Genomic DNA, 22,532 nt, shown 5'->3' on the forward strand with positions numbered 1-22,532 from the left:
CATATTTCTCCGATTGGTATGTAGATCGAAGTATATCCAACCATATTGCTTGTTACTCCGCATTATAGGTAAACCCCGCTAGACACGTTATAAATACCTGTCCAGTGACCTTGAGAGAATGATTTCAGCCGTGAATCCTTTGATCTCTTCGGATGGTGGAAAGCCACCAAGTGGACGTGCACTATGCGACTTCTTATACCTTGCCCTTACCAGCCACTTACCCCCTTGTTGCTGGGGCTGGTAAAGGCAGTAACGACTCAGTCCGTTGATTATTCACAATTTGTCAATCCTTTTATGGGCTCTGAAGGCCCCATGCCCGGGAAAGGCTACGGAGGTGGTGACATTTTTGTTGGTGGTGCTCGGCCATTTGGCGTAACCAAGGCCGGGATTGACACGACAGCTGCAAATTGGTCGATTGCGGTGCTTAACGGTGGCTGGACCCCTGATGGAAATGTTACCGCCATTAGTATGTACCCCTAGCGTGAATTTGCGTATTCACTTGCAAAGACCTGAACTTTTATGCAGGCATGATGCACGAGAGCGGGACTGGAGGCGCTCCAAAATATGGGATTATCCCACAGATGCCTCTCACCGACGTGGCTCCTCCAGTGAATATACTTGATAATCTCACATATAGCCAGCCGAGGGTATAGTTATGCTCTACTTATATCAATAGCCCATAAGTTTACAGATGAATAGGTCGATCAAGACACCGCTAGTGTGGGCTATTTCAAAACTCAATTACAGAATGGCGTTCAAGTGGAATTATCAGCATCTCGCCACGCCGGAATAATGCAGTACTCTTTCCCAAAAGGCGAAAAATATGTCTTAGTTGATATTTCACACGTACAAACTCCTTTTCCACAATACCCCACTCCCATTCCTATGCGTAATCTTACTGCCTTATAGTACCTTCCAGGATCACCAAGTGACCCTAATGGCCAATACTATATCGGTGGAGAAGTTCAAGTCCATGGAGATGGCAGAGAATATAGTGGATATGGGACCTATATTGGCGGTTGGAACAATGGTTAGTTGTCCATATATTACTCTCGAATCTATGCTCAACTAAGGGATAGGCGCCCCTTTCACTGTCTATTTCTACGGAGAGTTCTCTGAAACCCCGGCATCAGCCACTACGTTTACAGGTAGAAACACCGACCCAATGAGACAGTACCAGACCTTCTCGAATGGAGGAATAAGCCATCCAATTTATGGCAACAAGTCAGATACGGCAAGCTCAGGACCTATGAATGACCGAGTAGGCGCACTTTTTAGCTGGGATAATGTGGAAGAGTCACAAATCCGCTCAAGGGTCGGCATCTCGTTCATGTCCACCGAGAAAGCTCGTTCATATATTCAATCCGAAATACCCTCGTGGGATATCAACGACACGGTGAATTCGGCAGTAGAAGAATGGAATCGAGACGTCTTCAGTAAAATAAGGGTGCCTCTTGATAGTACCACGAACCAGACACACGTGCGGCTACTGTACAGCTCCCTCTACTTCATTCACTTAATGCCATCTGATAGGACAGGAGAGAACCCACTTTGGCATTCGGGGGAGCCCTTCTGGGATGACTTCTACACTCTTTGTAGGTTCATATCCTGCTTTAGGCCACTTCTCATGCTAAATCTTGACTAGGGGACATCTTCCGGTGTACAATTAGCTTCTACCACATATTTCAGCCTTCTTACTACGAGTCCATGATCAGGGGCCTTATTGATATCTGGAGGTAAGGGCTCTATCACATGAAAAGACTGAACTTGAGCCTAACTTATACATAGACATCAAGGCTTTCTGCCAGATGGACGTTCCGGAAACTGGAATGGACTGGTTCAGGGAGGCTCGGATGCTGACAACATGTTAGCTGATGCATACGTAAAAGGTCTTCGTGGCGCAATCAACTGGACGGATGGATATGCAGCAATGAAAACAGATGCTGAGGTTATTCCTTACAATACCTACGATCCCACAGACTTCTCCGCAAGTACCAAGGAAGGCCGCGGAGCCCTAGGAGATTGGATTGAGCTGGGATATGTATCGCAAGACCGGAACACACGCTGTATTTCCAGAACTGTTGAGTATAGCCTGAATGACTTCGCTCTCAGTCAGGTTGCAGCTGGCGAAATGCCCAGTGACCGGGAGAAGTATCTCAATCGGTCTGCAGGGTGGCAGAAGATTTGGAATCCCGACGTGCAGAGCTTAAATTTCACAGGGTTTGTGGCACCGAAATTTTCCAATGGTACCTTCAATAGTAGTGGGTACGACCCGTTATACTGCGATGAGTGCGAGTGGAAGTCGTATACTTATGAGGGTACACCATGGGGTGAGTTGGTATCATTGTGGCTGGTTTAAGGGATGATCGCTAAGATCAGGTTGATTTAGAATATTCCTTTGTCATACCGCATGACATGGAGACACTGATTGAGCTCATGGGTGGCACTGACACATTCGAGTCCCGCCTGGACCTTATGGTAAGAGACCCAAGGGACACACTTGACTCGCGCTTACGCGACGAGGTAGTTTAAACCCAACATGTCTGTTCAAGATTTGGGCCCCAATGGTGCCGGTATCACGACACTTATCAACATTGGGTATGTTAATGTTGTAGCACCGGGAAAAAGCTGAATCTAGCTAACTTGCCCGGCAAAGGAATGAGCCTGATTTCGCTACACCCTACCTCTACAATTATATCAACAAACAAGCCAAGAGTGTGCAAAGGTCGCGCAGTCTTGGATATCAATAGTAAGGAGGAGACCAGAAGATATTTTACTCCAAACATGCGGTACTAATTCGAACTTGTATCTTAGTTTCAAAGATACCCCATACGGTGTCCCAGGAAACAGTGACGCCGGAGCAATGAACTCATGGCTTCTATGGCAGATGCTCGGAATTTACCCAGTCGTCACGCAGCCCGTGTACTTGATATCGTCTCCATGGTTCCCCGACCTCAACATGACCATTAACAGAAATCAGACCCTGCGGATCACCGCGACAGGACTAGATCAGGGGTACTATGTGCAAAGCGTGAAAATAAATGGCCAGCCCTGGCAGAAGAATTGGTTCGAGCACACAGATCTCATGGAACAAGGTGGCAGCATTGAGTTCGAACTTGGCTCTGACATGAAGGCTTGGGAGACGGGCAGCGTACCTCCTTCGCCGGGACACATGACGGTGTGAAAAAGCGAAGAGATCTCCTCGAATGCTAAATTTAGATATAATATCTATAAGGAGAATGCCGGTGCCAATGGGCTAAGGCACAAGGTAATCTAACAAGAGATATATGAGAGGAGACTACTAATAGTACGGTGGGGTGGTCGAATCGCCCTAATTCCGTAAGGTGTTCGGATTGATAATTTGAAAGCCGTTGGCTGATAGCTCCCTTTATAATTGATTGATTTTAAGGTTTCGATAACATACCTGTCCTAATTATGTAGGCCTTGGTTAATTTATCCACACTAGCTTCGTTTTGTTCGCGTATTCTCTAAACAGTTTTTGAGTGAGCGAGCACTGTACAATTGGACATGTATCGATGGAACCGTCGATTGACGTAGTGATTAACAATAAGCTTAAGTCAACACGAAGTCAATCAATCAGTGGTCAGATTTTGGCGATCGTCCCTTGTCGAAGGATTCGCGGGCCTTGTTTGCCGAGATTGCGTCACTCCCGCGACTATCCAACATCTGACAATTCGGTGGCATCGGGACAATGTCCATTGTGCCCGCAAGGCTGGGCAAAAGACGACGACAAAGTAACCGAGGAATATTGTAATCAGAACGTGGGGCAGTCGCATATTCTGTAAAAAATTTCCCAGGTTGCAATCAAGAATGTGGACTCACTACTACTCCGATTCGCATCAAACGGCACATGGAAACGGGAGCGCCATCGCACCAATGGCATGCCTACTGCATGTGAATGAAAGATAAAAAAGAGCTAAGACGGCCCATTGAGGTCTCTTATTGGTGGGGAGTCACGGATCAGAAGCTCATGGCCTTGCTTTAGACGATGAAGATCATCGTGAGATCTGAGACCTAGTAAGACGTTTGATTGACGTCAGTGGGTGAAAAGTCCGCACGTCGAAGATGCTGTGTGGAAGGTTCATATAACTTGAGTAATTTTCCCTCAATGGCTATTGCTGTTGTCAGGCCCGTCAGACTCCATAATCGAATAGAAAAAAACTTGCTATCGGTCCACCATCATGGTAAGTCGCGAATGAAGCCCATGGAACCCCCCATATCGGCCCGAACCAGGAACCGTGGATAATCCAGCCTCTGATTATTCAATACCAATAACATTAATCCATGTTAACCTTTTTACTTAGGCTCCAACCTTGAATATACTTCAGGCCCGTCAAAGCTCGTCTGATAACTGTCCGGATAGCATTTCGGGTGGGGGTATTGCTGGAATCGTTATTGGATCGATCGCGGGCACGCTATTGCTTCTGTGGCTCTGGAGAATGTGTTCTTTGCCCGGAGCCCAGGGCGGCGGAGAACCCGATTATGGTTATAGCAGCTATGGTGGTGGAGGAACCGAGACTCGCCACCGACATCGACGTCGACGAAGTCCAACGTACTATGAGTATGTGGAGAAACCGAGCGTGAGGAGACCAGCGAAGGTTTACCTCAGCTGAGATGATATGGAGCACGTGGGATATATAAATATATTTATGGAAACAGTCAATGCCTTGATATTCCTTTCTGGGTTTGGCTTGGATGTCAGGTGTTATGGGATGCCCGGATGCTGTCATTGAACGTATTGAACGAACGGTACGACGTCACGATTCAGGAAAATACCTCCTCCCACTACTCTACCTGTCAGGTCCGTATGGAGATAACGGAGATGGAAGCAACCACCACATGAACTTTTATTATGAACGGACTTTGCGTTTCAGTCTGAACCACACATGGGACACGGTGTAACACCGTGCGAATATTGTATGACCTAAGGACATTTTTCTTTCTTCTTCTCAAGCACGACGCAAGGGATGTTCATGAGAGCCTTACATATATAATAACATTGTCGACGTCGTCACAATTTGTTTCATATGCATGTACAGTACGGAGTACTTCGCTTTGTATGGGGACTGTATGTGTGCAAGTATGTACAATACATGTACTATGTACACTCGAACAACTCCCGGTGCGTAGGTCCTTAATTAGAATTTTCGTCGCATTGCTAGTAAGTAGTACGGAATACACTCTCTTCTAATTATAAAATCGCCCGAGGACTTAAAATCTTTGCCGGGGCATTGCCACCGGAGCCACTCACCGCTGGAGAATTATAACAAAGGTGCCTATGGCATGGCATTACTATTCAATTTGAGAGGCCAAGATAGATGGATCCTTTGTTGGCGACACCGAAGCTAGTTTCACTTACTAGATTCCACATCTTGCATTTTCATTTGCTGTGGTTCAGGGGGTTTTTAACTCGGAAGAGTATTTCGGGCAATTGTGGCACCGGGTTTTGTTGTACTCCAGAAATAATACCAAAAGTTTTTTTCTTTAATTTTTTTTTTTTTTTTTTTTAATTATGGATGATCTGCCTTTGTAGCCGTACCCCAAATTATCATGATCGAGACGTATTCATCCTAAGTTCCCCCGCGTATCACATATATATGACAGAAACACTCGCCTTGATAAGGGGTCCCCTACTACTTTACTAGTAATCGTAGCATCCCATAGTGCGTTTCCGTGGGTTTTTTTCCAGATCAAGTTTCAAGGGCCTTATCAGAACCCCTGCAGAATTTGTATGATTGGCGGTGATAGCCCCAGATTTGTTTGACCTTTTAAGGGCCGGCGTAGTGCTAGTTCGGATCTGGTTAGGGTGAGGGACAAGGACCCTAAGCTACTTACCATATCAGGCTAGCCGACCAGTTGAACTAGCCACCCTCGGCATTAGTGTGCGCCATCCAAGACCGATAGATTCCCAGTTTTGGACTGTTCAAACTTACCCCTTAAACAACTGGAACCACCAAATTAGTGGTATTGCTGCAGATGGAAAGAGAACAGGAAAAAATGGATACAGAACACAGCTTGGCCAGTGCCGACCACAGAAAAAGAAAATGGCAAGACGCTAACAATAATTACCCGGTTTTAATTAAAGCAATGGAAATCGCCGCCATGGTTGTTCTTTCAACCCTCCTCCTGTCGTTCCCCTCTTAATCCCACCGTTCGTCGTTCACTTTCTATTCCTTCCTCCGGGTGGGCATCAATTCCTCGTGCGACGTGATCGCACATCCAATCCTTATTTCGGATATCGTCACTCTTTTATATTTGGCTGTTGGTTAGAGAAAACCGATTGTTCGTCGCATTACCGACTCCCCTTTCCCTCCTTATCTGAGCCGAAACAACTCATCGACTTGAATCCGGGGTTTTAGCTTTTGCGTGTTCCACTCTGTTTTATATATCATCCACCATCACTTCGAGGAACGGGAGGGGTTTCCGAGTCTAATTGTACCTTTCCACCATGTCGCTCTTCAATGTACTGGCCTTGTTGGTGGCCTTCGTCTGTTCGGTGACCGCTCAGACATGGACCGACTGTAACCCTCTCAACACAACCTGTCCCCCAGCGCCCGCTCTGGGTACCAATCACTCTTGGGTCTTCAATGAGACAATGGATGACAAGATTTGGTCGGTTACGAACGGCCAAATTGACTGGAAAGACTCCGGCGCGGAATTCTCCATCAAAAAGAAACTAGACTCCCCGACGCTGCAGTCGACATTCTTTATCTTCTTCGGTATCGTCGAGTCCCACGTCAAGATGGCGAAGGGCGGCGGTATCGTCAGCAGTGTGGTGCTTCAGTCAGCCGATCTAGACGAGATCGACTGGGAGTGGGTCGGCTACAATACCTCTGAGGTCCAATCTAACTACTTCGGTAAAGGTAACGACACCTCGTTCAGCCGTGGTGGCTTCCACTATGTGGAGAACGCTGATACAGAATTCCACAACTACACCACCTACTGGACTCAGGAGAAGCTCGAGTGGTGGATCGACGGCAATCTGGTCCGCACGCTGAAGCCCGAAGATGCCCTGGACGGCAAGAACTACCCACAAACACCTAGCAACATTCGTTTCGGTATCTGGCCTGCCGGTGATCCAAAGAACGCGCAGGGGACGATTGAATGGGCTGGCGGTGAGGTCGATTATGATGCCGGCCCCTATACCATGGTTGTTAAGAACGTGCGCGTGCATGACTTCCACACTGGAAAAGAGTACAACTACACAGACCACTCTGGTTCTTGGGAAAGCATTAAGGTTGTCGAGTAAGTCATTCCCCTGGATTTGAGACTCGTAAGCTGCACCTACGACGTGGTACTGACATTGAAATTAGGGGTAATTCTACCACTGTGGACGAACTGAACAAAGAGCCAGAGAAGTCTCTGGCGGAGAAATGGGCAGACCTACCAACTGCAGCTCACATTGGTGTTTACTGCGGTGCCGCAGCTGCCGGAGTTCTTCTTATCGCCGGAGCAGCAATTTACTTCATCAGGCAGCGCAAGAAGGGACGTCTCGAATACGCCCTTGATGACGCCAAGTGGAACACTGAACGAAATGACATGAACAATCTGCAAACCACGTGGAAAGCAAGCGAATGGGGAAACAAAGGTTACCAACCGGTGAACTAGCCAAAACTTCGTCAGAGATACCTAGGGATACGACAACGTTATCCCTGCGTTGATGATGAAAACGAAACAAAGAATGTTGCTCGGATGTCTTCTGCCACGCCACCTGCACAAGGATCTGCTATGCTGTGTCCTTATGCACGTGGCAGCGGAGGTCGAGCAAAAGGATCTCGCGCCGGCTTTGCTGGCCAAAGTTGCGTGGGTTGGTTTTCAATCTCGGGGTTTTGGCGTCGTTTTGGTCGAGCGTATTGGGCTCATGATTTGCCTCACAATCCTCTTCCCTATTCTTCCAATTTATGTCTATATATATACCATTCACTGACTTTTTGTATTGTGTTTGCAACCTGACACTTCATTTGATTGTATATACGAAACTGCATTGTATATCCAATTCCGCAGCCTCCTCTACTTTTCCCATTAGATGGTGTATAGCATACATAGCCAGGCTTTCAGACTTCCTGCCTAGCATATCACATATGTTTTCCTTGAATAGCCACATCTTGTTTTGCTTACCCAGGGTTGATAGGTGTTGTTTGAATGCAAGAAATATCGAGCTTGACCAAAACACTCTCAAATCGCCTTACGACTTAACGATGAGCATCATCGCCTGTACATAGCATTGAACTCAGGGATTGGAGATGTTCTTTCGTTCGTCTACTAGAGCTCTAGGAGGGAAGACGACCTAGTTACTGAGCCAAGGGCGGGGATAAAGAGCTACTGTGCATGGGCTGATCTGAACGTATAACCGGCGGTCTATAGCCACTTCTTCTCATCCGAACCTAAGGGCTTCGGCATGATATCCCATCCAACCTTAACCCCTTGAATTGAGGCGGAATGACGCACAGCGGTCATTTCACCAAAGCCTGTTGGCCTTGTCTCCAGATATTCCGGGGGCACATCGGCAGTGCATGTATAGTCCTGTGACTGAAAACCATCTCTACCGGTGAATTGTCCAAGCGACCGCAGATATTTCATTACCCCAGCAAGGGAAACGTTGACCTCCCATGAACCACCCTCTGTAGCTTGCTTATACAGAGCAGCTTGAACACCTGACGCGAGGAAGTAACCTGCTGCATGGTCTAAAGCTTGGCATGGCATGGGTCGAGCAGGCTCCCCAGCACCGTAATGTTCCGCTTCGGACACATTCATGCCGGAGCATGTTTGGACCAGTGAGTCAAAACCACGCTTGTCTGACCATGGCCCAGAAGGCCCATAGGCAGAGAGATTGGCACAGATAATACCGCGATGCGAGAATCGTTGAGCAAGTACTTCAGACGAGAGACCACGGGAAGCCAGACTACCAGGTCTATACCCTTGAATGACGACGTGAGCGTCCTCAAGGAGCCGGGTGAGATCCTCACGACCCTCTTCTGTCAGCAAATCAAGCTGCACTGTCCTTTTCCCACGACCGAGATCACGATCCAAGACCGGGAGGTCGGGAAGATTTGGACTCGTCACCCAGAGAACGTCTGCACCGTGAGCAGCCAATGTTCTCCCAGATAACGGCGCAGCTATCACCCGAGAGAACTCCAAGACTCGAAGTCCGCGGAGAGATTTGTCAGCATTTGCTGCACGCATCTCCTGGGGAAGACCAACGGGTGCATCCCCAATCTTCCGAAGGAGAATAGGGAAGTCGGCAATGGCGCGCGCTTGCGGGAGGACGTCCCATTCTGAGTAGCTGCGAAGAGCAGAGATCACCACATTGGCCTCAAACGCAGCAGATTCTAGGTCCACTGAACGCCACGACGCGATTTTGGAAGCAAACTCAGTGCGATCGACATCCGGTCGGCATCCTACAAGAGCCGTTGCACCATTGTGGTGGTTGGTAAAGGAATCGTGCACTCGTACGTATCCATCTAAGGATTTGTGCAGTCCACTCAGAGGACCCCATGTGTCGGGTAAAGACTGACCAGGGAACGAATAAAGCCTCTCCGACTTAAACTCGATCACGGCATGCCGCCGCGGGACTGTTACAATCGGAGGTGATATGGAATTGCGAAGGGCATGAATTTGAGCTGCAAGCAATGCAGACAGACTAATTGTTGCTTGAGCAAGATCTGCTATCTTAAACGATGAGGGAAGGCCAAGCTCATTTCCCTCAATATGCAAAGACTGGAGAGACTCCTCCGGAAGGCCCAGGCCTTTCCAGACGTACTCTACCGTGTCCTTCGCGGTAAAGGCGGTCCTGTCAATGGTAGCCGATTGAATCGAGTAGTTGGCCGAAGCACCGCCGAGGGTGCTATTAAATGTCATGATGCTCAGTTTTGCAGACGTTTTGGTTAAGTACCTGGAGGAATGGAGGACTCGATTCATTAGAAGAATCGACTATTGTGAGAAATGAGAAAATGCTCGTATCGTCAAGTCACGTTGCTTGATGGGCCAGTCACATGCTTCGTCAATATTACTCGTGATACTTCGATTCATCAACTATATTTATACGATGGTTGTCTTGTCCGGAAGAGCGGCACAACTCCATGACTCAATTTCTGCCTGGTTCTCACCTCGGCATTGAGCGAAAATGGCCGAGCGGTGGTGGGAATAAATATACAATTCGACGCTATCACCGCTCGGCTGTTTCTTATCAGCGCCGAGCATAGTCTCCGAATTCCACTGCTTGTCAGTAGGGACACCAAACAGGAAAGAACTACTAAATGAAAAGACCACATAGGCATGGCTTACTGTCTGGTTACTAAGGCACATGATACCTTGGTTTCCTTCACCAAACACAGTATACTGTGCTATATAAAAACTTCATTGGCCTATCAAGACGTACACAAAATAATCAATTTCCAGGCCGTCTCTCTGAAAACCGCGCAGTATCTTGTCGCATGACTGGCGGAGCAACGGTCTGTCTTCCAATAGGTGAAAGACCGCTTATAGACACGAAGATGGCGGAGTATCTTGGTTCCGCTCGTCATGTATCAAGCCGACTATTTTCTGTGAGGATGACAATGAATTCAACGGTGAAACACATCTGATCCTCAACCACAACGCCACGTGTGATGCGGTTAACATCAGTCATAATTGCTGCAAAAGACAGCTGTAAGACGCAGGTACATATATAACCAAGACAGCAAACCTCTGGCAAGAACCGGCGCGAAACATATCCGGGTACCGGTGAGATGTGATGCTGCGGCGCTTGTACAACTGATGACGCCCCTTTTCCTGTACTTGAAGCCAATTTACTTTGGAACAGCCCTTTTCTGTGCTGATGATGCTTCTGGTTAGCGTCGCACAATCACCTAGAGCATAGGAAGTAAAGCGAAACCATCCCTGGTCGGCACTGTACCTTGCCAACGGTAAGGTTGAGAAACCCGTATCTTGTGGGTGGTTCAGCTATCAATGGTTGATTCTTAGAAAAGATTGTAAGACATCCTTCTCAGTAATTGACAGGATCGCCTATACCTTAATATCTCAAACCTTGTCTGTTCTCCCTGATAGATACTGATTGCCTTTCAACCCCTTCCCCTGGTTTAACAAGGACACGTATTCAAGCAGCGTCCACATGCGAAGCTGAGAGAAATACATTTAGTTAGCTGTCACCGATATTTCGTCTCGAGATACTGAGGAACGCCCTAATCTCGGTTTAGCTCGCTATGGAGGACACAAAATTCATCCCAATTCCAGAGCCCAGAGGCCTTCCTCTGTTGGGAAATATTCTGGATGTTGATTCAGAAGCACCGGAGAAAAGCTTCCAACGACTGGCGGAAACCTATGGTATATCTTATCAAGCACAGATTCCACTGCTTTGGTTGCCATAGCTCTGTTCTATCGCATCATACCAAGTATATCTTTTTAGCACCGCTAATGGTACGCGCTATAAGGCCCGATCTTTCGGCTGAACCTCGCCGGAGCGTCAAGAGTGTTCATAAGCACTCATGAGCTCGTCGATGAAATTTGCGACGAGGAACGATTCACAAAGGTTGTGACCGCTGGGTTGAGAGAAATTCGAAACGGCGTTCAAGATGGTCTGTTTACTGCGGATTATCCTGGAGAGGATAACTGGGCGATCGCGCATCGCGTCCTGGTTCCAGCTTTCGGGCCTTTGATGATTCGAGCCATGTATGAAGGTGTGTTATTCACTGCGTAAGACACCACATGCTGACTGGAAGCGTGTCAATATAGATATGTACGATATTGCAAGCCAGCTTGCTTTGAAGTGGGCACGGCAAGGGTCTTCTGCTACTATAATGGCCAATGATGACTTTACTCGCTTGACGCTGGACACTATCGCGCTCTGTTCCATGGGAACTAGGTTCAATTCTTTTTACAGCGAAGATTTACACCCTTTCATCAAGGCAGTGGCTACGTTGCTGCAAGGATCTTCCGATAGGACTTTCCGTCCGACGCTTCTTAACAGCCTGCCTACGAGGGAAAATAAAAAATACTGGAGTGATATCAGTCTTCTACGAACACTGTCTCAGAAGCTAGTTGATGCACGGAGAAATAATCCATTAGACAAGAAGGACCTGCTCAATGCCCTCATCCTTGGTCAAGACCTTCAGACTGGCCAGCATCTCAGTGACGACTCGATCATCAACAATATGATAACATTCCTTGTGGCAGGTAGGGAAATATGCGCAGGTTTGTTATCCTTATGACTGACCATTCGCATAGGTCATGAGACAACATCTGCCACGCTGACATTCCTTTTCTATTATCTGCTTAAAAACCCGCACGCATACCAGAGAGCACAGGAAGAAGTCGATACGATAGTCGGTCAACGGAAGATTACAGTGGAAGATTTGCCAAAGTTGTCCTACATTGCAGCTTCACTGAGAGAGACATTGCGGCTCCAGGCTCCAGTTCCTTTAATCGCTTTTCATCCACACCCTACTAAGAATCATGAAGATCCCGTAACTTTAGGGAAGGGTAAGTATGCTTTAAACAAGGACGAGCCTGTGGTTCTGATAATGGGAAAGGTACATCGGGACCCCAAGGTCTATGGTGATGATGCAGAGGAGTTCAAGCCAGAGAGAATGCTGGATAAAAACTTTGAAGAACTCCCTAAGAATGCGTGGAAGCCATTCGGAAACGGTATGAGAGGATGCATTGGCCGCCCATTTGCTTGGCAAGAGATGTTGCTCGTGGTGGCCATGTTACTGCAGAGCTTCAATTTTGAGATGGAAAATCTCAGCTACGATCTTCAAATCAAGCAGTCACTATCAATAAAGCCTGACGGCTTCCACATGAAGGCGACCCTTCGAAGAGGCCTAGACCCGGCGAAGCTAGCGAACTTCTTGAATAACGGGGGTGATCTTTCGTCTGATGCTCCTCAGATACTCAATGGGGGAAATCAACCTAACACAGATTTGCAATCTCATCTGAAGCCTATGCATATATTCTTTGGCAGTAATACTGGTACCTGTGAGGCCCTGGCTCGGAGGCTAGCGGAGGACTCTATGGGATATGGGTTTGCGGCCAAGGTTGAAAGTTTGAACTCAGCCATGGAGAACATTCCCAGAGACGACCCTGTCATCTTCATTACCGCATCATACGAAGGACAACCTCCTGATAACGCCACCCATTTCTTCGAATGGTTGAACGGGCTAAGGGAAGCTGAGCTGGACGGAGTCACTTATGCTGTATTTGGATGTGGGCATCGTGAGCTACCCGTCTCCGCTTGACGACTGCCACGTAGTTGCTCTTACCTATATATTTGCTAATGAGCTGAGGTTATCAGATGATTGGTCAGCCACGTTTCTTCACATACCCAAATCTACCAATGATCTTATAAAGAAGTACGGTGGAGTCCGCTTATGCGACATGGGCGTGGCTGATGCAGCCAATTCAGACATGTTCTCCGATTTTGATACTTGGAGCGAGTTCATTCTCTGGCCGGCAATCAATTCGAAAATTGGCCGTGCACCAGAGGGAGACGTACAATCCAAGCCTGCCTTGGAGGTCGACATTAATTCGAGTATGCGAGCTGCTACTTTGGGCCTTCAGTTGCAGGAAGGGTACGTGCTTGAAAACAGACTGCTCACAACACCCGACGTCCCAGCCAAGAGAATGCTGCGATTCAAACTACCACCCGATACGACCTATCAATGTGGAGATTATCTCATTGTACTACCCGTAAACCCAGCTCATGTTGTCCGCCGCGCAATCCGCCGCTTTAACATATCATGGGACTCCATGCTTACAGTCTGGAAGCCATCGCATGCTTCAGATGGCATCACGAACATGCCCTTAGAAACGCCCCTCTCCGCCTTCGAGCTCTTTTCAACATACCTAGAGCTATCCCAGCCAGCATCCAAACGAGACTTGACCACCCTCGCAGAGGCAGCTACCACAGATACAGACGCCCAAGCAGAATTACAGTCGCTCGCCTCCAGCCCGAACCGTTTCACCGAAGAAGTCATCAACAATCGACTAAGCCCCCTCGACATCCTCATACGCCACCCCTCTATCAATCTACCACTGAGCACATTCCTCGCAATGTTACCTCCCATGCGAGTCCGCCAATACTCAATCTCATCATCTCCATTAGCCAACCCATCAGAATGCTCCATCACATTCTCAGTGCTAAACTCAACCCACCTATCAATAGTGAACAAACGATTCGTAGGAGTCGCATCAACATACCTCTCCGAACTCCAACCAGGAGACCGCGCCCAGATCTCCATCCACTCCTCAAACAACAGAGGCTTCAACCCCTCCTTAAAAGAGGAAACACCGATGATAATGGTATGCGCAGGAAGCGGCCTAGCCCCCTTCCGCGGCTTCGTCATGGACCGCGCGGAAAGGATCCGCCGACGACGCACCGAACTACTTTCCGACAATGACCATCCCGAGATAGGAAAACCAGCGAGAGCTATACTATACATCGGCTGCTACACCAAGGCCAAGGATGATATCCACGCGAGCGAGCTAGACGAATGGAGTCGTGAGGGAGCTGTCGATGTGCGATGGGCGTATAGTCGCCCGACTGATGGATCGCCGGGACATCATGTTCAGGACCTGGTATTTGAGGATCGTAACGAGTTACTTGACTTAATTGATCAGGGAGCACGGATCTATGTGTGCGGCGGTATGAGTGTCGGTCATGGGATTCGCCAGATATTCAAGGATATGTTTATTGAGAGACGGCGTGAGACACTGGAGAATGGTTCCGGTGGGGATGAGGACGTGACTGCTGAGGAATATTTGGATAGTTTGAAGACTGAGGAGAGGTATGCGACGGATGTGTTTACGTAGGTCGTTATGTCCTGGATGGATAGTTCTGTGTCTAGAGCATGGTCAAATTGAAGTAGAGTGGATGTTGGACTTTTAGTTGGACTTAATGGAAGTTGATTGTGGATGTTGATTACAAGACTTAAGCTCCTCTTATGTCATTCCTCTCTATGCTCCGATCTGTCGAGGGCATTTCACCATCTTCTGGCGTAAGAATAGCTTACAGGTTCGTTAATTACACCTCTAGGTATCGGAGATTACACCAATCACCATCCCATACGAACAGACATGCTCTACAAACCACACGCACACAAGAAACATACAATCCACCAACCACACATTCATTGCAACAACTACAATACACACATCTACCAACCCCATATCCCCAAAATCCACCACTCCCCCAACCCCACAATTCCATTCACATTCAAACTCACACCCTAAAACCCAATCTCAACCCCTTACCCAAGGCACACACACACACTCACTCAGAGAGTGAAAGAGAAATCACCTAAGCAAAGAAAGGAAACGCCCCACCACTAGGGGCAGGGAAACCCCCAGACGGAGTGGGACGAGAGCCACCAGAAGGCTGAGGGAAGCCCGAAGGCAGGGTTCCAGTAGGCTTAGGGCCGTGACCACCCTTGCCATGATGACCGTTACCGTTACCCTTACCTCCATGGTGGCCTTCACCGTGGTGACCGCCGGGGAAACCACTGGGAGCGGCGCCAGAAGGAACCGGACCGCCGCTGGGAGTAGGGAAGCCAGCACCCCCGGATGGAGCGGGGAAGTCGGGCTCGCCGCTGGGAGCGGAGTCGGGGGCTCCGGAGGGGGTGGGGATGGATGACTCGTCGTCGTCATCGTCACCCTCGCCCTCGTCGTCGGTGTCCTGGTTTTGTTGTTTCTGGAAGCCGCCGAATGGGGAGCCGTTGGAGGGTGAGCCCGAGGGAATGGGGAAGCCGGAGGGGATAGGGAAGCCGGATGGAATGCCGGAAGGAATGCCAGAGGGAACTCCGGAGGGAACGGGGAGGCTGCTGGGGTCGGGGAAGGGGAAACCTTCGCCGTCGTCCCGCTTGTCGAATGGCTGTCCGGGGAATCCTGCACCGCCGGAGGAGGCAGGGAAGTCGGGCTGTCCGCTTGGAACAGGGAATCCCGCACCGCCGGAAGGAGCAGGGAAACCGGGCTGTCCGCTGGGGCCAGGGAAGCCAGCGCCGCCGGAAGGAGTGGGGAAGCCGGAGGGGAATGTACCGCTAGGACCAGGAAAGGGGAAGCTACCCTCGCCGCCCTCCTGGGGCTGGCCGTCGGACGGAGTGCCGGATGGGATGGGGAAGCCGGATGGCAAGTTAGGGAGAGACTGACGGTTGCCGCCCTCGATGTGCTTGGGCAGGGCCAGGGCACAGCCCATGAGGCCGAGAGCAGCAGCGTTGGAGAACTTCATTTTGGATAGTAGTTAAGGAGAGAAAAGTAATTAAAGAATAAGATAGGTTTTCAAAAGGAGTGCTTCTAAGGAATGCCAGATTCACTTAAACGAAAGCTGATGAGGTTGGTCTTGGGGAAGGTCCAAAATCAATGGGAGGGTGGAAGGTCTTTATAGACTTCGACCACCGGGGGAGCATCAGAATGCCGATAGGTTGAAGGAGCTGATGAAGAGCGGTTAGCCAGGAGCACCTCATCAAAGTTGAAGGTAGATCCCAAGCTTGGACTACAGGGGTTCGCTTTCAGGCACGCCAAACCTAATATTGAGAGGTGGAACATCCGTGGGACCATATCAGAATCAGGTTGAGTCCTGTGTATCATTCCCCGAATAGGACTTCTTCTCCACGGCCTAGGGGGCGTTCGGATAAAATTGCCTGTAGCCCTAACTGTGGTCGGACTGTCATGGTCGTCTTGCGTACAAGTGCCAGTATTCTAGCTGATGTTGGAATATGATCCAAGAATACGTCCACAGGGTCCAACTTGAGTATACCCTGCGTATACCCTGAGTGTACCCTGAAAACAAGGGTCTTGGATACGGAGGTAATGATGAAATCGCACACCATCCTGCCCAAATCGACATCTAATTCTCCGGCTCATGACGTGATCTTTGGAGCCATCCGGAAGCATTGAGAGCCACGCCCCTACATTGGGCCAGCCAACCCTAAGCTTACAGCATTTCCTCTCATGGAATTCGAGACGGAGATCGTTGTGTCCATGAAAAGTAGACCCACCGAGCGACAATCGACAACCAATGACATTGACAACCCAATGGACTGCTGGCTTAGATCAACACTCTAATCCACCACAAGGCCTAGCGAGCCATCGAATTAACCCTATTGGTGCAACAGACCTAAACTTAAGACGACCTCTGTTTGAGCCCCTGGAAAGGGGTGTGGGACAGCACAAGCGCCAGCATTTCCGAAATCATCTTCGTCGAGTCCACGTCAGACCATGTGGTGCGAAGTCGGCACTGGAGAATTCTTGGCGCTAGTAACCGAAGTTAATCCCAACTAAGAGTACGTAGTCCCGACGATCAACGGCCCCATCGTGAAGCAGCCACTGGACCAATGTGGCTGATGGCCCGACAGGAAGTCCTGGCTAAATCCCGGCCAGAGTATGGAAGAAAACCGATATGGCGGTTATAAAACGGGGCTGTTCTGGCCTAGAAACGGTCGGGACTGGTTTCCACGACCGTTATTGGAGGGAGAAGGCGTGTATGGAGTCGGGAATTCCGAGTGATGGAAATAAGATGGCGCTGGGAGTCAGAAGTAGATTGAATTATGTACATGGGAGCGGAAAAATCACACACGGACGGCTGCCTGAGCCTTGAGGCCTGAACCGGGATCCTTCCAATAGCCCTGACTCAGTCCCCTGGTATGATATGTCGCTTCTAATGCCGGTACCGAGCTTAGTGGCCTTGATTCGGCACATATAGCCTTGTGGAGCTTCTGGATAACCGGTTCATTACCTATGAACTCGGTTCTAACAAGGATGTGCTACCCAGGCAGATGGACCTCCCATAAGTTCCCAATTATTGCCTCTCTGCCACCGAAAACCATACCTTCTGCTCCATCGTATGTTTCTAGATCTTCACTATATACGTGATATAGTAGTAAAACATTTCACAGAGTATGCAGCACAAAACGTCTCAGCCTCCGTAAGCGCCATCACATCCGCACAATTGAGTACAAAGACACAGTCGTCGTCAGCTATATGTCTCCACTATTAGCTCAACAATGAAACAATTGAATTGAATTGACTTCCCGCCATCCCCTAGGCGAAGTGCCCATGTTCATATGAACGCTAAGTTAATTTTATGCTAACTTCTTATCAGATCCGCTCAAGCCTCCGCCAAGCCTCTGGAGTCTCATTCTAAATGGCAAGTGCCAACAAGCAAGGCAATGGATTAGCCTAATTTCGGGACTTAAGGTCTGGACTATTGGATCTAAAGTTGACGGACCAATGCTGAAGTAATGGCCGTTTCGGATTTATTGCAGAGAAGAGTAAGGATCGTCGAAGAGAGACGATCGTATAGGTGGAACGCTGAAGGTTAAGAGCGTTTAGCACGGATTTAGATTTATGCACGGGGAACAGGTACTCTCCCTCGCTAATTTGGTCTGACACGCCGGTTCTATCTGACGGCAGTTGGCGTGCTTGCCAGCTGGTGTGGAGTCAAATACCGAATAAGCATATGCAAGGTAGAGTTTTCCAGTCACATAGCATGATGTGAATGTCGGGACATCGAATCAACGATCTCTTCAGGGAGTATTTCAGCCCTTCTAGAGATGATGTGAGTTACATATGTGAAACTCGTCGTTTTCTCCGAAACGAGTATGGTTCCGAGTGGGATAGTCAGTTAACGAAGGTCAAAGGCTGGCCTGGAGGCTAGCCTGCTAGTGTGGGTTAGAATTGCAGATCAATACACCCAATAAGGCTCTGGTCTGATATCATTCCCACAACAGACCTCGGAGCATTATCGGCTTCAGCAGTATGTCATCACCAAACAACAAATCTTGTAAGGTGGTGAATTGCAGACTTGCTTTGATGGAGCTCAGTACAGCGAAGCATTAAAAATAGAATTGTCACCACACCTAGCTGCAACACCATTGTATTAGTATCGGGTTCAACCAGTCACTTTTCTCCGCTGCACGGTAGAAGCTCGGGCCAGCCATTCCACCCGAAGCGCAGCAGAATCTGAGATAGATTGAAGATTACGCGGCTTAGACAACACACCACAAACACTGGATTGTTTTAAGTAATCTACCTTCCTTCACAGGATTCACGGTGTCACTTACTGAGAAGGATGTATCACAGGCGGAGATTACCACAAACAACTTGCGAATGGGACACCACTGTCTGCCGCCACCTTAGAGACCTGTATCTTTGTGCTGCGTTCATTGGAGCACATTAAAATTGGCATCGTGAAAACACAGTCGGCTGGACAATCCTGATATTAGCCGGATCTGTAGCACCTTATTTTCTTTTTTCCATGTACCAGATGTGTTATGCAGGCAAATAATCCTTTCCCTGTGATGAAGATTATAGTAGCTTTTTGATGGAAGGTAGAAGTCAACTCGGGCGTCAATATACGCTGTGACGTCCAGTTCGCCGTAGACACCCTCAATAAGCCAGTGCTCAAAAGGTATATCAGCAGATATACTAAAAGAGGTCTTTTTATGACTCATTGTGTAGCATGGATTATCCTTTGTTGGCTGCTGGCGAATGTACTAGGGCGTATGGCATAACCATCGGAATAGCTGATTTCTTTGGAGGGGAGACTGGGCAAGGTGAAACTCCAAAATGTTCTTCTTGAAAAAGCAAACTAGAAAAACCTTTCTCAATTACAAATCCTCGATGGTCTAACGGTCATGATTTCCGCTTGTCATTCTGATATCAGAAACAAGCGCGGGAGACCTGGGTTCGACTCCCAGTCGGGGAGATTTTTTTTGTCACTAGATCAAGCCCCCTGGTCGCTACATTTTTTATTTGTCGAGCTTATATGTATAATACACGTCCTTTTTATTGCTAATATTAGTTTGGTAATAGTTTCTCTCGTACTGCATTAATTTAGTGCTGTAGTATACTAACTTGGGCCTGTGGCGAATTTATTTATATACAATTTGACACACCTCCGTGCAGAATGCAACCAAAAGACCACGAACCCACAGTTCTACTGTAAAAATTTCCCATCGCATACAACAAAAGGACGAAGCCCTCGATCAGGATGCTATTGAACTCATGTCCATCATCGCTATTGTCGCCTTATACCCGAGGAGACCTTATCCTGTCAGGACTATAGGAAGTCTTAGAGGATTGAACTTGTTTATATATTAAGTGAATATTTGAAATTATGGAGTATCATCATTTCATATTTTAAGGTATCTAACCATTCCGATGTAATCAAACTTTTATAGGTGCAACATGAGAACTGCATGTTTAAAACCGCAAGTTCCATCCAATTTGAGGCCCGATCGTGGGCAATCCATCAGCTACGCTCTGCACATCTTTATCTCCGCGTCCACTCAAACACAGGACGATGTCCTTTCCGGGTCCCAGCTTCTTGGCAGTCTGAATGGCACCCCACACGGCGTGGGATGTTTCCAATGCAGGAATAATGCCTTCCAACTGACTCAACAGGCGAAAGCCCTCAAAGGCCTGAGCATCGGTGGCCGACAGGAATGTCGCTCGCTTACTCTCCTTCCAGTGAGCCAGTTCGGGTCCAACTCCGGGGTAATCCAGCCCGGCAGAGATGGAATGAGTATCGGAGATCTGGCCGTGCTCGTCCTGCAGGATATATGTGCGAACGCCATGCAGCACTCCTACAGAGCCGCCCGTCAGCGTAGCAGAGTGTCGGTCCGTGTCTAGCCCATCTCCGGCGGCTTCTACACCAACCAGCTGGACGGAGAGATCCTTGGAAAAGGGGTAGAACATGCCAACAGAGTTAGAGCCTCCACCAACACAGGCAACAACGGCATCCGGACTCTTGCCCAGCTCTTGCATCTGCGCCTTCGTTTCATTACCAATAACACTTTGGAAGGTCCTGACCATAGTGGGGAAGGGATGGGGCCCAATGGCAGACCCGATGATATAGTGGGTGGTGTCCAGACGGACAATCCAGGCGCGGAAGGCTTCATTTACGGCATCACGGAGGGTACGCGATCCCGATTCGACGGGGATTACGGTGGCACCCAGCAAGCGGATCCGGAACACATTCAAGGCCTGCCGACGGACATCCTCCGCACCCATGTAGATAGTACATTTCATGCCAAATTTGGCACACACAGTGGCAGTCGCGACACCATGTTGACCGGCGCCCGTTTCAGCGATAATCTCCGTCTTACCCAACCGGCGAGCGATTAGGATCTGACCCAGGGCGTTGTTGATTTTGTGAGATCCAGTATGGTTGAGGTCCTCCCGTTTCAGCCAGATGTTTGCACCGCCGACGTGTTCGGTCAAGCGCGTCGCTTGGTGAAGGCTCGACGGACGGCCCATATACGGATAGTACGACCGATATTCCTCCCAGAAGGTCGGGTCATCGAGAGCTGCCTGGAAACCGACCTCGAGTTCAGCGAGACATGTTGTCAGGGCCTCGGGAGCATATTGACCACCGAAGATACCGAACCGTCCTGGTCCATCGGTCACCGCTGCCTCTGCGTCATTGGTAGGGGCGAACGCCTTCGTTTCGGTTGTCCCGGAGATAGAATTAGTCGATGCATCCGCAGTGACTTTCCTTTGTGTGATCTTTGAACAGTAGTCCTCGACTGCCTGAGCGGCCTTTCCGGCCGGGGCGTCAGCCAGGATGTTAATCACCTGACTACCAATGACAGCACCGTCGGCGATGGAGGTCACGCTCAGGAAATGATCACGTGTGCTGATTCCAAACCCAACTGCCACGGGGACATTGCCGGAGAGTCCCTTGACGCGCTGGATGAGGGCGGGAAGCTCTGTGTTAAGGGTTCCCGTAGCGCCCGTCACGCCCATGCGGGAGACGAGATAAATGAAAGAATCGGCCATACTGCAGAGAGCCTTCATGCGCTCTTCTGTAGTAGAAGGAGCGATCAATGGGACATAAGAGAGACTGTCAAAAGAGTCAATAAACTATTACTTGAATTTTCCCTGTTCAAAGAGGGTAGTGTCACATACCCCATCTTGGTACAGCCATTGCGGAAGCGAATCGCGTCTTCCGGCGGCAAATCAACAATAATGAAGCCATTGACCCCGGCATCCTTGCAGTCAGCCAGGATTTGGGACTCCCCGTAGCGTAGAAGGGGGTTGTAGTAGCCCATGAAGAGGACGGGGGTCTTGAGCCCTTTTCGGCGGGCCACCCGCACCATCTCCAACATGGAGGTAATAGTAACGCCATTTTTGAGGGCCTTCAGATTCGATTTCTGGATGGTGGGACCATCTGCAATAGGATCGGTGAATGGGAGACCCAACTCAATAATATCTACGACATTTATCAGGATCATCAATTCGAAGGATGGAGCTACCATGACTCACCGGCTCCTCCGGCCTGCATGCCCAGCATGATGTCCGGGGTTTCCTCCGCCGTGGGGAAACCGGCCGTCACATACGTGACCAGCGCTGGACGGCCTTCCTGTTGACATTGAGCAAAGGTTTGTTTGAGATGCTCCATGGTTGGATTGATTGTCTGGGGATGACAAAAATTGGAACACGAGGGGGGATACTTTTTTATGGGGACCAAAATTGACTAGGGTCCTCCGATGAGTCAATGGGGTCAGCTTGCGGGACGGTCC

The 22,532-nt window shown here is 49.0% G+C and overlaps 7 protein-coding genes and 1 non-coding gene across 8 annotated transcripts; 4 read left to right on the forward strand and 4 right to left on the reverse strand.

The window, feature by feature from the left end:
* Positions 1 to 183: 183 nt before the first annotated feature.
* BDV27DRAFT_165361 (uncharacterized protein) lies at positions 184 to 3,313 on the forward strand (the record flags this gene model as incomplete). The annotated part of the gene is made up of 11 exons (XM_032073904.1): positions 184 to 466; positions 526 to 647; positions 700 to 846; positions 910 to 1,030; positions 1,080 to 1,595; positions 1,646 to 1,736; positions 1,789 to 2,330; positions 2,390 to 2,478; positions 2,528 to 2,598; positions 2,657 to 2,749; positions 2,815 to 3,313. The coding sequence occupies 11 exons, from the start codon at positions 184 to 186 to the stop codon at positions 3,182 to 3,184; spliced, it is 2,445 nt and encodes an 814-aa protein (XP_031932600.1). The 3' UTR covers positions 3,185 to 3,313.
* Positions 3,314 to 4,309: 996 nt separating this feature from the next.
* On the reverse strand, positions 4,310 to 4,871 carry BDV27DRAFT_5969 (uncharacterized protein). The gene has a single exon (XM_032077045.1). The coding sequence runs from the start codon at positions 4,749 to 4,751 to the stop codon at positions 4,437 to 4,439; it is 315 nt and encodes a 104-aa protein (XP_031932601.1). The 5' UTR covers positions 4,752 to 4,871; the 3' UTR covers positions 4,310 to 4,436.
* Positions 4,872 to 5,982: 1,111 nt separating this feature from the next.
* On the forward strand, positions 5,983 to 7,955 carry BDV27DRAFT_120770 (glycoside hydrolase family 16 protein). Its single transcript, XM_032065200.1, has 2 exons — positions 5,983 to 7,266; positions 7,335 to 7,955. The coding sequence occupies exons 1-2, from the start codon at positions 6,470 to 6,472 to the stop codon at positions 7,627 to 7,629; spliced, it is 1,092 nt and encodes a 363-aa protein (XP_031932602.1). The 5' UTR covers positions 5,983 to 6,469; the 3' UTR covers positions 7,630 to 7,955.
* On the reverse strand, positions 7,956 to 10,091 carry BDV27DRAFT_120771 (CAIB/BAIF family enzyme). Its single transcript, XM_032065201.1, has one exon. The coding sequence runs from the start codon at positions 9,937 to 9,939 to the stop codon at positions 8,380 to 8,382; it is 1,560 nt and encodes a 519-aa protein (XP_031932603.1). The 5' UTR covers positions 9,940 to 10,091; the 3' UTR covers positions 7,956 to 8,379.
* A 1,131-nt stretch (positions 10,092 to 11,222) lies between these two features.
* On the forward strand, positions 11,223 to 14,826 carry BDV27DRAFT_153014 (bifunctional cytochrome P450/NADPH--P450 reductase; the record flags this gene model as incomplete). Its single annotated transcript, XM_032071693.1, has 5 exons — positions 11,223 to 11,343; positions 11,451 to 11,696; positions 11,752 to 12,192; positions 12,244 to 13,230; positions 13,310 to 14,826. The coding sequence occupies 5 exons, from the start codon at positions 11,223 to 11,225 to the stop codon at positions 14,824 to 14,826; spliced, it is 3,312 nt and encodes a 1,103-aa protein (XP_031932604.1).
* A 369-nt stretch (positions 14,827 to 15,195) lies between these two features.
* BDV27DRAFT_120775 (extracellular proline-rich protein) lies at positions 15,196 to 16,249 on the reverse strand. The gene has a single exon (XM_032065202.1). The coding sequence runs from the start codon at positions 16,235 to 16,237 to the stop codon at positions 15,314 to 15,316; it is 924 nt and encodes a 307-aa protein (XP_031932605.1). The 5' UTR covers positions 16,238 to 16,249; the 3' UTR covers positions 15,196 to 15,313.
* A 3,374-nt stretch (positions 16,250 to 19,623) lies between these two features.
* On the forward strand, positions 19,624 to 19,714 carry BDV27DRAFT_t23. Its single transcript has one exon. It is a non-coding gene; the product is annotated as a tRNA-Asp (tRNA).
* Positions 19,715 to 19,989: 275 nt separating this feature from the next.
* On the reverse strand, positions 19,990 to 22,443 carry BDV27DRAFT_120777 (tryptophan synthase beta subunit-like PLP-dependent enzyme). The gene is made up of 3 exons (XM_032065203.1): positions 22,276 to 22,443; positions 21,919 to 22,222; positions 19,990 to 21,853 (listed from the first exon to the last, which is right to left on the reverse strand). The coding sequence occupies exons 1-3, from the start codon at positions 22,409 to 22,411 to the stop codon at positions 20,212 to 20,214; spliced, it is 2,082 nt and encodes a 693-aa protein (XP_031932606.1). The 5' UTR covers positions 22,412 to 22,443; the 3' UTR covers positions 19,990 to 20,211.
* Positions 22,444 to 22,532: the final 89 nt, after the last annotated feature.

This window comes from Aspergillus caelatus (assembly GCF_009193585.1).
Source record: "Aspergillus caelatus strain CBS 763.97 unplaced genomic scaffold BDV27scaffold_11, whole genome shotgun sequence".
Taxonomy (NCBI): domain Eukaryota; kingdom Fungi; phylum Ascomycota; class Eurotiomycetes; order Eurotiales; family Aspergillaceae; genus Aspergillus; species Aspergillus caelatus.